General features: G+C 40.8%; 1 protein-coding gene across 1 annotated transcript; it reads right to left on the bottom strand.

Moving 5' to 3' along the window:
• Positions 1 to 157: 157 nt before the first annotated feature.
• Positions 158 to 11230, bottom strand: mylipa (myosin regulatory light chain interacting protein a). Its single transcript, XM_011481293.4, has 7 exons — positions 10937 to 11230; positions 10149 to 10339; positions 4748 to 4933; positions 3720 to 3917; positions 3461 to 3625; positions 1967 to 2390; positions 158 to 1494 (listed from the first exon to the last, which is right to left on the bottom strand). Exons 1-7 carry the CDS (start codon positions 11021 to 11023, stop codon positions 1300 to 1302), a joined length of 1446 nt encoding a protein of 481 aa, XP_011479595.1. The 5' UTR covers positions 11024 to 11230; the 3' UTR covers positions 158 to 1299.
• Positions 11231 to 12814: the final 1584 nt, after the last annotated feature.

Genomic DNA, 12814 nt, shown 5'->3' with positions numbered 1-12814 from the left:
GATTTTAAAAAAAGAAAAACATGAACCTTGATGGTCACTCTAATGTAAGAAATTTACATGGTAGATTTCCTTTTAATCTTTCTGCATTATCAGACTGCGAAACCTTACGGGTAAATCAATTTTTGATTTAAGGAAATCAATTACTGTTCAAACATGCTTTTTTTCCCCAAAGAACTTTATTAATACTCGTTTCAAAAGCAGAGTGCATAGAAAATCAAAAATAAAAGACTTTCATTCTACAAGTTGCATGGAGACTTTTGCTTCAGAAAACAGAAACAAACTGCTTGTGCTGTGAAAAATAAAAACTTCTCCTGCAGTCGCTGCGCTCGCCGGCGTCAGCAATAAAGGAAACATCGAAGGAAAGTTTGTCATAACAAACATGTTGCTGCTACATTAAAGCAAATCTCTAAAGACGTGGGAAAATTCTTTAGTAAAGTGGCAGTGTCGTGTTTAAATATATACTTTCAGTTTAAATAAAAGAAAAAAAACGGACAACAAAAGCTTGGCAAAAAATAAAATGCACAAAGTATTGCACTTAAAGATCTCTTAGTACCCTTAAAACAGCAAAGAGAATTCCTGAACACCAAAGAGACCTGCAGCGGAGGTTTTTGGAGGAAACAGCTGCTGTGGTGCGTCTGCAGAGAGCATGCCAGCGCTCTCCGCTTCGGTTTGGATGAGGGGAATGTGACGCTGCGGCAGTCGGTTAAGCGGCATCCGTTTACAGGCTTTAGCTAATTATCAAAGCCAAATCTGGAGACCCGGAGAACGTGTCAAGAACAGGTCTTGTTGGACTGAGACGCCACCGTTTCTCCAAAGCGAAGCATTAAAGCAGAACTCTGGAAAACCTCCATCATTGGTGTGGAAATTCAATCTCAACTTAAAAGAACTGCAATATTCAAATGTACACTAAAAAAATTACACATAAACAGCAGAATTCTTAAAAATATCTTCAATCCTGTTAAATGATAAAAAAAAAGTCACATTATTTAGGTTCTGAGCCAAAGAACAACTACCTACAAACTCTAAACAGTTCTGATCAGATCAACTGATTCACTATTTAGTTTATAATCTAGTATTTAAACAAAGCAAATAAATGTATTAAAGGAAAAAAGGCTGACAGGGATTAAAAACAAAAAAAACATCTCGAAAGCTGGGAGCCGTTGGGAGTGTGATCTTTGATCGAGTTTTGACATCCGTTTCTGTGCACTTCAACCAGGAAATGTTCCATCTTGACAAAAAAATAAAAAACTGAAACGCTGGCGGTGCTTGGAAAGTGTTGGTGGCTTCACTGGAGACGTCTCATGTGTGGCAGAGCTTGTGTTCGTACTCTGTGGGGGAGCAGGAGTGGGGGGAGCTGGAGTCCCGGTGGATGGGTGCAGGGTTGCTGCTGCGGAGCTGGCTGTTGTCCGTCAGCGTCAGGTTAAGGAGGCTGGTGCACGTGGGCAGGTAGACGTGCTGGACGTGCTCCACGTCTGCCCGGCAAACGGGACACAGCTGAAAGAGGGGAGACGAGGCCGTTAACCAGCAAATCGAGGAAACTCCAATCCCAGCTTTTATCATTAGGGTTTTTTTTTTTTTTAAACTTGAGTTTGTGTTGTAAACAAAAGCGCTCTGAAATGCACGTGTCTGTGAGCTCAGTCACGTTTTCAGGTTAATGGAGTAGAGATTTGCCCGGCTGCTGTAATCCCCTTATAGAGACACGCGCGCGTGTACGCGCACACGCAGCTTCCACAAAGATAGGACGCATTTAGCTGATTAAGTGTGAGGACAATCGAGTCATTGGAGTGCAAGCAAAGCTCTGGATGTTTAAAAAAAAAAAAAATCCCATTAAAAAAATGATAAGAAGTTGGAACAAAAACATTAGAACATTTTAAAAGTAGAGCTGGTACCAGTAGCAGCCTTTTTGAACCTGGTAAAAAAAAAAAAAAAAAGTTTTTTTTTTTAACTTTCTGCAGAACAGGCTTACCTGCAGTTGGTTGGCGCAGGTTTGGCAGCACACCATGTGGCCGCAGGGGCAGAAAGCGGCGTCGATCTCCTCCTCGCAGCACAGCATGCAGAGGAGGGCCTCCCGGAGCTTCTGCAGGCGTTCCTGCAGGGCTCGGCTCATGTGGCAGCTGCCGCAGTCCAGATCCTTGTCCTGCTGGTCGTCTCTGGTTGGAGAGCATGAGGAAGGGGAGTGTTGGCTGCTCTTAGAGCGGGAAGCCAAGTCTCTGTTGCCGGTGTTGTAGAGCGAGCGGCGAGCGTGGTCGTACACCTCTTTGGCAGTACGTCTGATGTCGAAGACGTACTTTTTGCCCACGTTGATGTTCTCGTTGAGGAATAGTGAAGCTAGGTGGCCCTTGAAGTCTCTGCTGTACTGCATCATCACTGCATTAGTGACTGTGTCACACCTGGAAATGACAAGGTTACAGATTTACATTCAGAAAAGCAGCAGTTAACCCCCTGATGCCTATTGATGCAAATATGCATCAAATTACCTTCATTTAGCATGAAAGCAGAAACACAAGGGAATTTTTTTCATACACAAACCATGAAAACTAATGTTACAACGTGAAAGTAAAACCCACAAATAGGACCAATTTTTTAAATGGTCCGATTTGGGGGATTTACTTAAATGTGTTGTTAAATGTGTTTTAGGAGCAGACCATCACAACAAATTTAGTGAATTTTAAACGCAAGTTCCTGTTCTGTGAATTTATAAGTGCAACTAAATAATGCAAGAAATCCAACTCAGAGCAGAGTCAGAAATCCTCACAAGTCCCATTTCGACAAATTCAAGTCCAAAGGCTTTTGCTAAATTAGATTCAAATTAAAAGTTTCTTTGAACAGACAGCATTATACCAATTCTCAAACATATAGCTGTTACATAACAGATCAGCATCCACACCTAGGAAACGGCAAAAAACGTTCTATCGCTGACAAGAATTCATGTTTTAGTAGTAAAGTAGATTTAAGGTCTAAACATCACATCGTTTTCTGGTGCCACATTTACAAATGAACTGAGCAAACGGGATAAGAAAAAGAATGTCCTAAAAGAAGCCTGATACAGAAGTATTTACACTTTAGTAACTGATTCATAAAAATGTATTTTAACATGCTCTTTTTTTTGTATGCAGCTGCAGGTACGGGAGGAGAAAAATTGAAAGAAAATAAAAACTTTACTGCACTAAAGCCCATTTAGGTCAAGGACTTGTTTTCCCAGACTTTACACAATAAAACTACAGAAATGTGGAATATTAACAGTAAAGTTAATGTTTTTTTTGTTTTTTGCAAAGTTAATGTTTACATATGTGGGAGCTCATGCCCCAGAAGTAGCAAAACAAGTTTTATAGGTCAGTCACTGATTGGACAACACTTTTACATCTCCAATGAAACACGTACGTTTAGACAGCGTGACCACGATTTTAGTGCACAGATTTTAAGATCACACAACAGTAAAAAGTCTGAAGTCCAGCCTCACCGGTAAAAAGCGTGGGTCTCTGTGATGGCGCGGTACAGTCCACTGGCTGCGCGGTTGCTTATCAACTTGAACAAAAGCACAACGCTGTCGCTGGTATCCTTGGTAACCGTCAAATAGACACTTTTCCCAGACTGTGTGGCGATTTGGATGATGGGATAACTTATTCTGAGGAAAGAAATGGTTTCATATCATTAGAGAGGTTTAGTTTCTAACAAAAGTCACCAAAAAAAAAAAACAAACAAACAAACATCTAATCTACCTGTTGACCAAAGTGAAGTCGTCTTTGCAAACAGCGATCCCCTCAGGACCCACACCGATGGCCATCCGCTGACCGTTGGCGTCACGAGCCCAATGCCACTCCACCCCATAATGCTCCATGGAAGAGACCAGCTGGAGGGCCTGGTACTCCACAGAAGCTTGGCTCGAGCCTTCTAAAGCTTTGTGTCTGGAAATGATGCTACAGGAAGAACAAGATGGAGGGAGGAAAGAGAAAGAAATGAAACTCACAACATCTGCCACTGCAGTAGCAATTACAAAACCTCCTCCTGAGATGAAGCCTCCAGCAACATGGTGTATGGTTCTTCTAGAGTTTGTGGGTCTTTGCGAAAGGTTGTAGAATTTTACAAACAAAACCCATAAGCCTTTAGTCAGCTGCTTTTTTCTGATAGACATTTGTGGCATCAAATCTTATCCGAACATTTCTCCTCAAATAAAAACACAGGAATGTTTATTTTTCCTCAAAAGGTCTCTTCTTTAGACTATTCCATCCGACACACCGCCCTCAGCAACGCAAGTTCAATTGAAAGTTAGTCCAAAACGCGCGTTTTGGGCTTCTGCGTTCAAAACTCTCGTGCTTACGCGTAGCTATGCACGTTTTTGCCGCCATTTATGGGCTCTATGTACAAGATGTGAGTCCATTAAACAATCGCGGACCCTGAATTGTAGAGACGTATGGATGGTGTCGTTTTTACGTCATGGAAGTGCCAACTGTTCGAAAACTGATCATGGAGGAAAAGAAATTGCGGTTGGTTCCCAGCTGCAATTATACGACAAGGTCTTTCACACATCGGAATAGAGCTGTGACAGGAAAAGCAAACATTTTAAGACAGAGGAAAACAAGAAGAAGCCCCTCCCTGCTTGTCCAGTGTGAACACCATATGCGAAACGCATGTTCCAGAATGCCTGTTCAGTACGTTCTTGAATGTGCGTCAAATTGCCAGGGTGTACGTAGCTTCAGCTCAAACCCCCCCCCTCAGCCTGTGCCGAGCTGTACAGTGGGCGTGTTACCTGTTGATGGTGGCGACACTGGGCTCCTCTCCACACAGCTCAGAATACCAGTACTGGGCGGTGTTTTGGTTGTAGTCCCCGAACTCTGCCTGAGCCAGCAGGGCACTCAGCTCCTCTGCTTGTTCGGAGCCCATTCGTAGGTGACCATTGTGGAGGTCCTCCTTCACGTGCAGGAAGAAGAGGTGTCTGGAGGGAGAAATTAAGATGAATTATGGATTTTTTTTATGCATTTATTAAACAGTCAAGGCTACAACTTAACATTTAAGACAGTGTGTGAAAAAACCTTCACTACATTTGTTTGACTAGGTTGTAACCACTTCCCCAAATCACAAAAAGCCTAACTGAAGCAGAAATGATGACACAGGTTTTCTCAAAACCTAAAAAAAAACCCTGAAATTGAAAGCTTTTCTTGATACAAACACGGATACTGTATGTGAAAACAGTTGTAGGGGGCGGGGCCACAGTTATTGTTTGGGCTGACTCATAGGAGCACCACGTTCTGGTTTGGTAGGGAAAACAGACGCTACAGCAGGTCTTTTCATTGTTTTTGCTACATGATGTAAAGAATTCTTTCCTTCACCTCAGCAGGAGACCATGAGGGGAAACATCGCAGCTAACAGGAGCGCTGAACACAGATCCTCCCTTCAGATTGACCTTTGCCACAGTAAACAGTAAGAAGATTATGAACTAGTCACCTGCTCTTAAAACAGTTGCACATTCACCTCTATGCAACAGTTTGACCCACTTTAAGTCCTCTCAGAACTCAACAAATCAGACCGGTTTCCTTTTTTACCCATTAAAACAATTCAATTTTACATTTTTATTGGAGTAAATTAGATCCTACAGTAACTTGAGGTTGTTTGGAAAGTTTAAGATGCAAGTAAAACAACATTCTTCCCCAGTAATGTCTACAAAATAATACAACTGAAGGCGGTTGGAAAGAAGGAGATTGTTGTTTTCCGTGATCCTGCAGTACAAACAAGACTACACCTTGTGACAAGCGCCGTGTTTCAGCCGCTGCGAATGCAACAGCAGACACGCCTTTGCAAAAACGTTCAGCTGCGAGGGGCGCACAAAGCCAAGTCTACGCCGCCACCTGTGCAGAAGCCGGAGCGATGCGAGGACCAGAGCATGAGCGGCCTCGGGCATAACAAACACGCTTTGATTTGGTGTTAAACATCCCATTCCCTCCAAACGCACACAAACACTGCACTCCATTGTGTCAGGCCCAGCAGGCGTCATGTGATGGAGCACTGCTAGTTAGCTACCTGCCTGATGCAAACAATGGAGCTGACGTTACAGAGAGTTTACTACAGGTCGTTGGCACAGGGTTACTATAGGGCGAGGCGCAGGTTACTCTCGGTTACACAGGTGTTTCCGTGAGGTTACCGTCAGTCACAACACCTACATGTAGACGAAAGAAGGGTTTCCTTTAAAAAGAAGTCACAATTTAGTGAACTGAAGCCAACAGTTCCTTTACATTAAACGGTGAATTCAAGGGATTTTAGAGGCCCAGAGAGCAGAAACGGTTGTTGTCACCGCGGGCCGCTTCTGCCAGACAGCTCTGAGAGGAACCAAAGGCCGAACACCAATGGCTTCATGTGGATGAAAATACACTTCTTAAAAAAGGTCAACTTGCATCATCAACTTCCTCTGGGTAAAAGAAAAAAAAGATCTGCCGCTTTGCAGAAACCATCTCCTAGAAAATGACAAGTTTTTTGATTTTGATAAAAACGGCACAAAACATAATTAAAAGACCACTAAGAAAACTTTTGTAATACATCAAAAAACGATTGGAGAGGGACTTACGTCAGTAAGAGCTTGAACTAGCAAGAAGCTTGCTATTCAAAATAATAATAAAAAATTAAAATTTACAAAAAAGGCCAGGAGTCTGCTGAAAAACGTATTCATTTATTGACAGACCTATAAGATAAAGTTTAAAATTTAAATAAAGTTTAAGAAAAAATTATAAAGTCAGAAGAAAAAAAAAGAGTTTTTAAACAAGACATGACTTGGAAGAGTTTACACGAAACAACAGGGTTTTTTTAATACAGCGTGTACTGTACAGTTTAATCTGCAGGCCATTATTGCAACACCTTGCAATCCTTTGAATGTCAGGAAGTTTATTGAGACTGAAGTCTCCTGTCCTACTTCTACTGTATTACAGTTTAGGCCACACGTCTTTGTCCACAAGATACAGACCGCCTGCTAATATAAGCAAATAAACAGACTCAAAGCTTCGTGGCACAGTACCAAAGAGGAAAAATTATACTCATACAAGTAAGACTTCTCAAAACAAACAAGTCAAAAGCCTGGGTTCTTGTTTATGTTTGCTCGGACGAAGCATTAAAACCTACTAAAAGAAAAACCGGCTGTTTCAGGAGCTGCACTCAAACTGAAACCTAACCCTGCTGCCTGGATACCGAGCCGCTTTCAGCCAATCAGCAGCAGAGTTTTACATCGCAACAATGCGGCTTGTAAGCTAGTCAAATACCACAGCCAGAAGCCATGTGTTACGAGGTTACTCCCAGTCAATGACCTGTAGTTAACTCTGCACGCCAACTTCTCCACAGTTTGAGGCGGAATAAAACAGAAGATGTGCAGTTTGAGACAAAGCTGCAGTTCACGGATTTTATACATCTATGCCTTCAAACTCAAAAGGAGCTTTGCAGTGATCCAACAAACAGGCCGTCTGTGCGAGACATTCTTTGGGTTTTCACAGAACAGTAAACTGCAATTACAGCAGATGTTCTAAGAGATTAACAGGAAAAGTGGAGCAAAGAATAAAAAAAAAAAACAATAGTTATGGTGCTTGATGTGAAAGATGGCAGGATGTGCCACCATCTCCAAAAACACATGAGCCAAAATAAATCCTCTTGAACAGTTTTTGTAGAACAGTAGTTTAAGAGAATGCTTTCCTTTCCAAGTGTTCTCACTGATAAAAAGTAAAAATACTCTTTTGTGGAACAACAGTTGTGCAAATTGCCCATAATCTTGACTCTTACCTGGATCTGATCGACATCTTATGCAAACTCACGTCCCTGCATACAATTTTCCCCTCAGTTAGTTGCGTTGGGTTTAGACACAATGCCCCATGGGAAAAAAAAGCATTTACCATAAGTACCGTTTCAAAAACCCAAAGAAGGCGATTCATTTAAAATATACATGCTTTACCAAAAAACAAACCTTCATAAATCACGTTTTTCCTTAAATTCTTAAATTCTTAAATTTGTCAACAAAAATAATTGAGTTTAGGGTTAAGATTCCTGCTAACCTGCTCTTTCAGGGCATCAAACGTTTACCTAATCAGAATGCTGAACACATTTGCTGAAGGGAGGAACCTGAACAGCCCCAAGCAAGCAGGGTTTAATGATCAATGACAGCACCAACACGACCAATAGTGTTATTCCAGTACTTAAGCACAGACCAAATGGTCCAAAGGAAAAAATAAATAAAAACCCAAGATGAACTACTTTGCAAATCGGCCAGGAATCTCCTGAAGAAGCCTGATCAAAATATTCAGAAACACACAAAAAAAGGCGGGTCAAAAATGAAGTATAAAGATGCTTGATAAGAACGTGAATAATTTAAGGCTGTGCATGGAAAAAAAAAAACAAAAAAAACAATCTGATTAAAATTAGTAAAAAAAACAAAAAGACAAAGATCTGTGGAAAAGCAAAAGGACAGATGCCACCAATAAAAGGCTAAGCCAAAGTCTAATGAAAATAATATGCAATTATTGACCTCTGAATATACAAAATATAAAGATTTTGTGATTAATTCGTTCTCAAACAAAACAAATCCTCGCAATCCCAACCTCATTAAGGTTAGGTTGTTAGGTTTAAACATAGTAACTAAAATAAAAAAATTGTTTTAGACATTGAAACTTCCTAATCTATAGGAAATCTACAGAAACTGTGTGTGTGCGTGCACATGAACACTTAAGTGACCAGTAAAAGCTTTATGTGGCAGCAGAGCACACAACATCCTTATATAATCCACCATGAGGTCAGCAGGTTACATAAGCGGGCTGCAGAGCGGCCTATACAGACAGGTGCCAACCGCCCAGCGCATCTACAGCGAGCGCGAGTCGTCTACAACCTGCAGGAAATGCCCTTCACGTCACGACCAACACCTGATTCTTTTCTCCACATGAAATGTGCAGCAGAGGAGCATAATGAGGAGTGTCTGCTTGAAGTATATTAAGCAGAAAACTATTTTTTAATTAGTTTGTTTAAAGCCAAGTCAAAGCTATTAAAAAGTTTCAGGAAAAAGTTCTTAAAAGAATTGCACCACAATCTGCACAAATAGGGATTTAATATGCAAATTAAGTAACAAAGTTCCCTAAAAGATCAATTTATAGTTTAAAAATGGAACAAAAAGTTTTTTTTTAAAGTAAAATGTAAGTGTTACAGCATGTTTGTGTGTGCTGCAGCCATGCATACCGTTCCCTGTCACTTCACTTTATCTCTAGCCTGACCCTACCACCCTCCACTCACCCGACGCCAGCTATCTGCTGATAACCCCAGCTAATCGAGTGGCGGTCGGAGCAGAGGCAGCCAACTGTCCCCGTGCCCTCTCCCCCAATTCACCCCCCCCCCCCCCCCATCACATTTGTCTCCGGAGAGGATGCCAAACATGGACAACAGCAAATGATCTGATGTACCAAAATAATGAGTGAATTCAACATAAGTAGATTAAAAATAAATAAATAAAATAAAAAAGAGGGAATAAGTCGAGTGAAGTTGTCGGTTTCCCGGCGACATGCCCCCCCCTTATAAAAACAATGCACAATTAACTTTTCTAGGACCCAGTCCAGTTGGCTCAAATCATGAAGAAGAAAAGAAAGTAGTGGATGAGTTTTTTCCTGCTGGGGCTAAGCATATTTCTGACAAAAAAAAAAAAAAAAAACTAACAAAGGGTCCACCAATGGCACAGTTTCAGCTGTGACTCAATGACCCACATGAGAGAAAACAAAAGCGGTGGGGGAAAAAATAAAAAAAAAGGCACTGCTGGCCCGTTTCCAGAGAACATCTACAAACGTGTCAAAGTGTTAAAGTGCTTGTTTAGAGAAATAAAACAACAAAAAAAGCTACAAACAAGGTTCACTCATAGAAGCAGAGACATGGGGGGGGGGGTTCTGTTTCGTCAGAATGGGTCTCTGGGGAAGCGTGAGGAGCTGCTGGGATCACATTTCCAGCCAAAATGACCTACAGTAACCCCGGAAGAGCTCCGGAGAGAGGTTACTACAGGGCATTTCCACTGCACGGCCTGCAGGGTGTTTGAGCAATGCCTTTGTTTTGAGTCAGCCAGAGCGCTCTCCTCTTTGTCAGTCATAGGGAGCCACGAGGAGAAGAAGAAAAAAAGAAGAGGGTTGAGGGTTCAAACACTGAGCTGGTACCTGGTCTGTTCCTGCAGAATGAGATGGGGCTCCACAAAGAACTTGACCCGCAGCCTCAGCCGGCAGGGTGTCACATTATCCATCTGCTGGCAGATGCGATTCCTCAGATTCAGCCACAGATTCTCTCCTTTGCTGCCCGTGAACTGCAGCCCAAAGTAGTCCGCTTCAATGATGCCCAACTTCCTGCAAACCTACAAGCAAGAGAAGAAAAAAAAAACACAACGCCGTCTGTTTCACTGCTTCAATACAAAAATAAAGTAATTTAATTAGTCAGAAAGTGAAGCAGGTTACAGCTTGTTCCTCAAAAGCACAATTATAGATATTTTTATATATAAATAAAACCAATAGATTTTCAGAGCTACAGGGAGGTGATTTTAAAGCTCTTTGTCTTTTTGCGCCAATAATAACCAGAACTAAAAGTTTAGAAAAGTTTCATGTGCGCCTCCTGAAGAATGAACTTTAGTAACCCCGGACACTCAGCGCCTCTCACTTAGTGACTAAGCTCTGCACAAAAGTGACCGCCGGCAATTTTCCCCAGCACCGCAACCAAAAAAGCGCTCCAGACATGAGAAGAGTTAACAGTTTTTAGCTGGGAATTCATGCATTTATGTGTGAAAACATGTCAAAGCTTTTGTTTTGGGGGCTAACACGCGGATCTATTTACAGGAAGTTCAGCGCCAGAAAATAAGCAAACGTGGAAAACCTTTGTTGATTTTGAACCACAATGTTGCGTTTAAAAAAAAAACAACATAGTAATTTGTGATGTAATATTTGAAGCTCAACTTTACCTTATTCAGACAGTCTTCCCCGTTTGCCTTCGCATCGACTTGCACTTCCATCACCACCGAGTCCGGACGAGTCACGTGGCAAAGCATTTTTGGTCGCTGTCCGTGGATCTTTGGTGTGCCACGCGCTGAAACAAACAACTTTCGTGTCCTCTCCAAAACCGTCACGTCCACATCAAGCTTTCTTCACGTTCAGACGCTTTCACTACGCGAGCCGAATCTGCGCTCCCCAGCTGGACCCTATCTCAATGAAACCCGCGAAGAGCACCGCCCACTAAACACTGACCAATCAGAGGCATCTTAAGCATTCTCTCTGAGATCTTTTAACCAATCAGGAAAGCTGATCAATTCTTAACTCCTGAGGGCGCCCCCGTGTGGCCAAGCTTATGCTTATAGTTCGGGGCTTTTCACTGACCTGAACTGAATAAATTAGACATTTCTCCAACTCCAGAAGACCTCGCGGTGAGTTTAATGAGTCGTGCTGTTCGCCTTTCTGTTCACAACATGTAAATATTCCATGAGACTACTGTCTAAATATAGATTTTCATGAGAGGGAGAGTTTTCCGGTTTGCTTGCTCTTTGATGCTCACATGCATTTTTCATAGTGGCTTATTTTTTCCATCCAATTTTACCTTTTCTTTTCTTTTCTTTTCTTTTTTAAACATGTCTATGAAGACTCTCATTCGTCCAGGTTGGTTCCATTGTAGTAGGTTTAGGGGTTGTCATCTGGACTTGGTTTTTAAAGTTAGAAGACGTTTCACCTCTTATCCAAGAGGCTTTGTAAATGTTCTTTTTTAAATAGAACAAAATTCAAATAGATGTAAAAGATGATCATTTCACTGTCAGCTTTTAGACTCCACAACACCTCATACACACTTCACTGTCATTTATATTGTAGCCCAACTAATGTTGTTACTTATAGATTTTGGTGTTATTTATAATCAGTATTATTATTATTTGTTGTATTTGAAGTTATTGTGACAAATCTATCTATCTATCTATCTATCTATCTATCTATCTATCTATCCATCTATCTATCTATCTATCTATCTATCTATCTATCTATCTATCTATCTATCTATCTATCTATCTATCTATCTATCTATCTATCTATCTATCTATCTATCTATCTATCTATCTATCTATCTATCTATCTATCTATCTATCTATCTATCTATCTATCTATCTATCTATCTATCTATCTACCATGCAAGGATTCTTGCATGGTAGGGCAGGGCGGGAACCAAACCGGCAACCTTTTGATCAGAGGGGAACTTCTCTACCTCTGCACCATGACCTCCCAGTGCTTTAATATGATTAGGGTTGAAAAATAAACATTAGCTAACCACTGATTAATGTGATAAATAATATATTTAGTAACGGAAAGTCATGCATAAAAGTGGCACTTACCACTTTATTTAATATTTAAGTAATGTTTACTGATGCATTAACTAACATTAATTGTAACGTTGTTCAACTTGTGTCTTTTATGCTGTTTTTCTATGTGATGTCTGTTGTTAATATTTTAAATCCTTTTTTTTTTGTTAGTATTTTTTGGGGTTTTTAGTGTTTTTATTAGTTAATTTATATGTGCTTGTAATGTTTTTTTTAATGCTTTTTTATCTAGTGTGACAGCCATCCAAATTCCCTCTGGATCAATAAAGTATTTACCTAGTATTCATTTTATTATTCACCTAACTATCTCTGTACTTATATCCATCTTACATGTTGTTCTTCAACTAGATGTTGTAGAAAATGCCATTGTGGTAAAAAAAAAACAGTTAACTTATTTTAGGTTTAAGTTGCAGTTGCTGTTAAAACTGTCAGCTGTTTCAGTGACTCATTTGCATAACTATTACCCCACCTCTGGCTGTATTCACG

This window comes from Oryzias latipes, chromosome 11, assembly GCF_053564925.1.
Source record: "Oryzias latipes strain Hd-rR chromosome 11, Olatipes_Hd-rR_3.1".
Taxonomy (NCBI): Eukaryota; Metazoa; Chordata; class Actinopteri; order Beloniformes; family Adrianichthyidae; genus Oryzias; species Oryzias latipes.
This window is presented reverse-complemented; position numbering and strand designations above follow the sequence as displayed.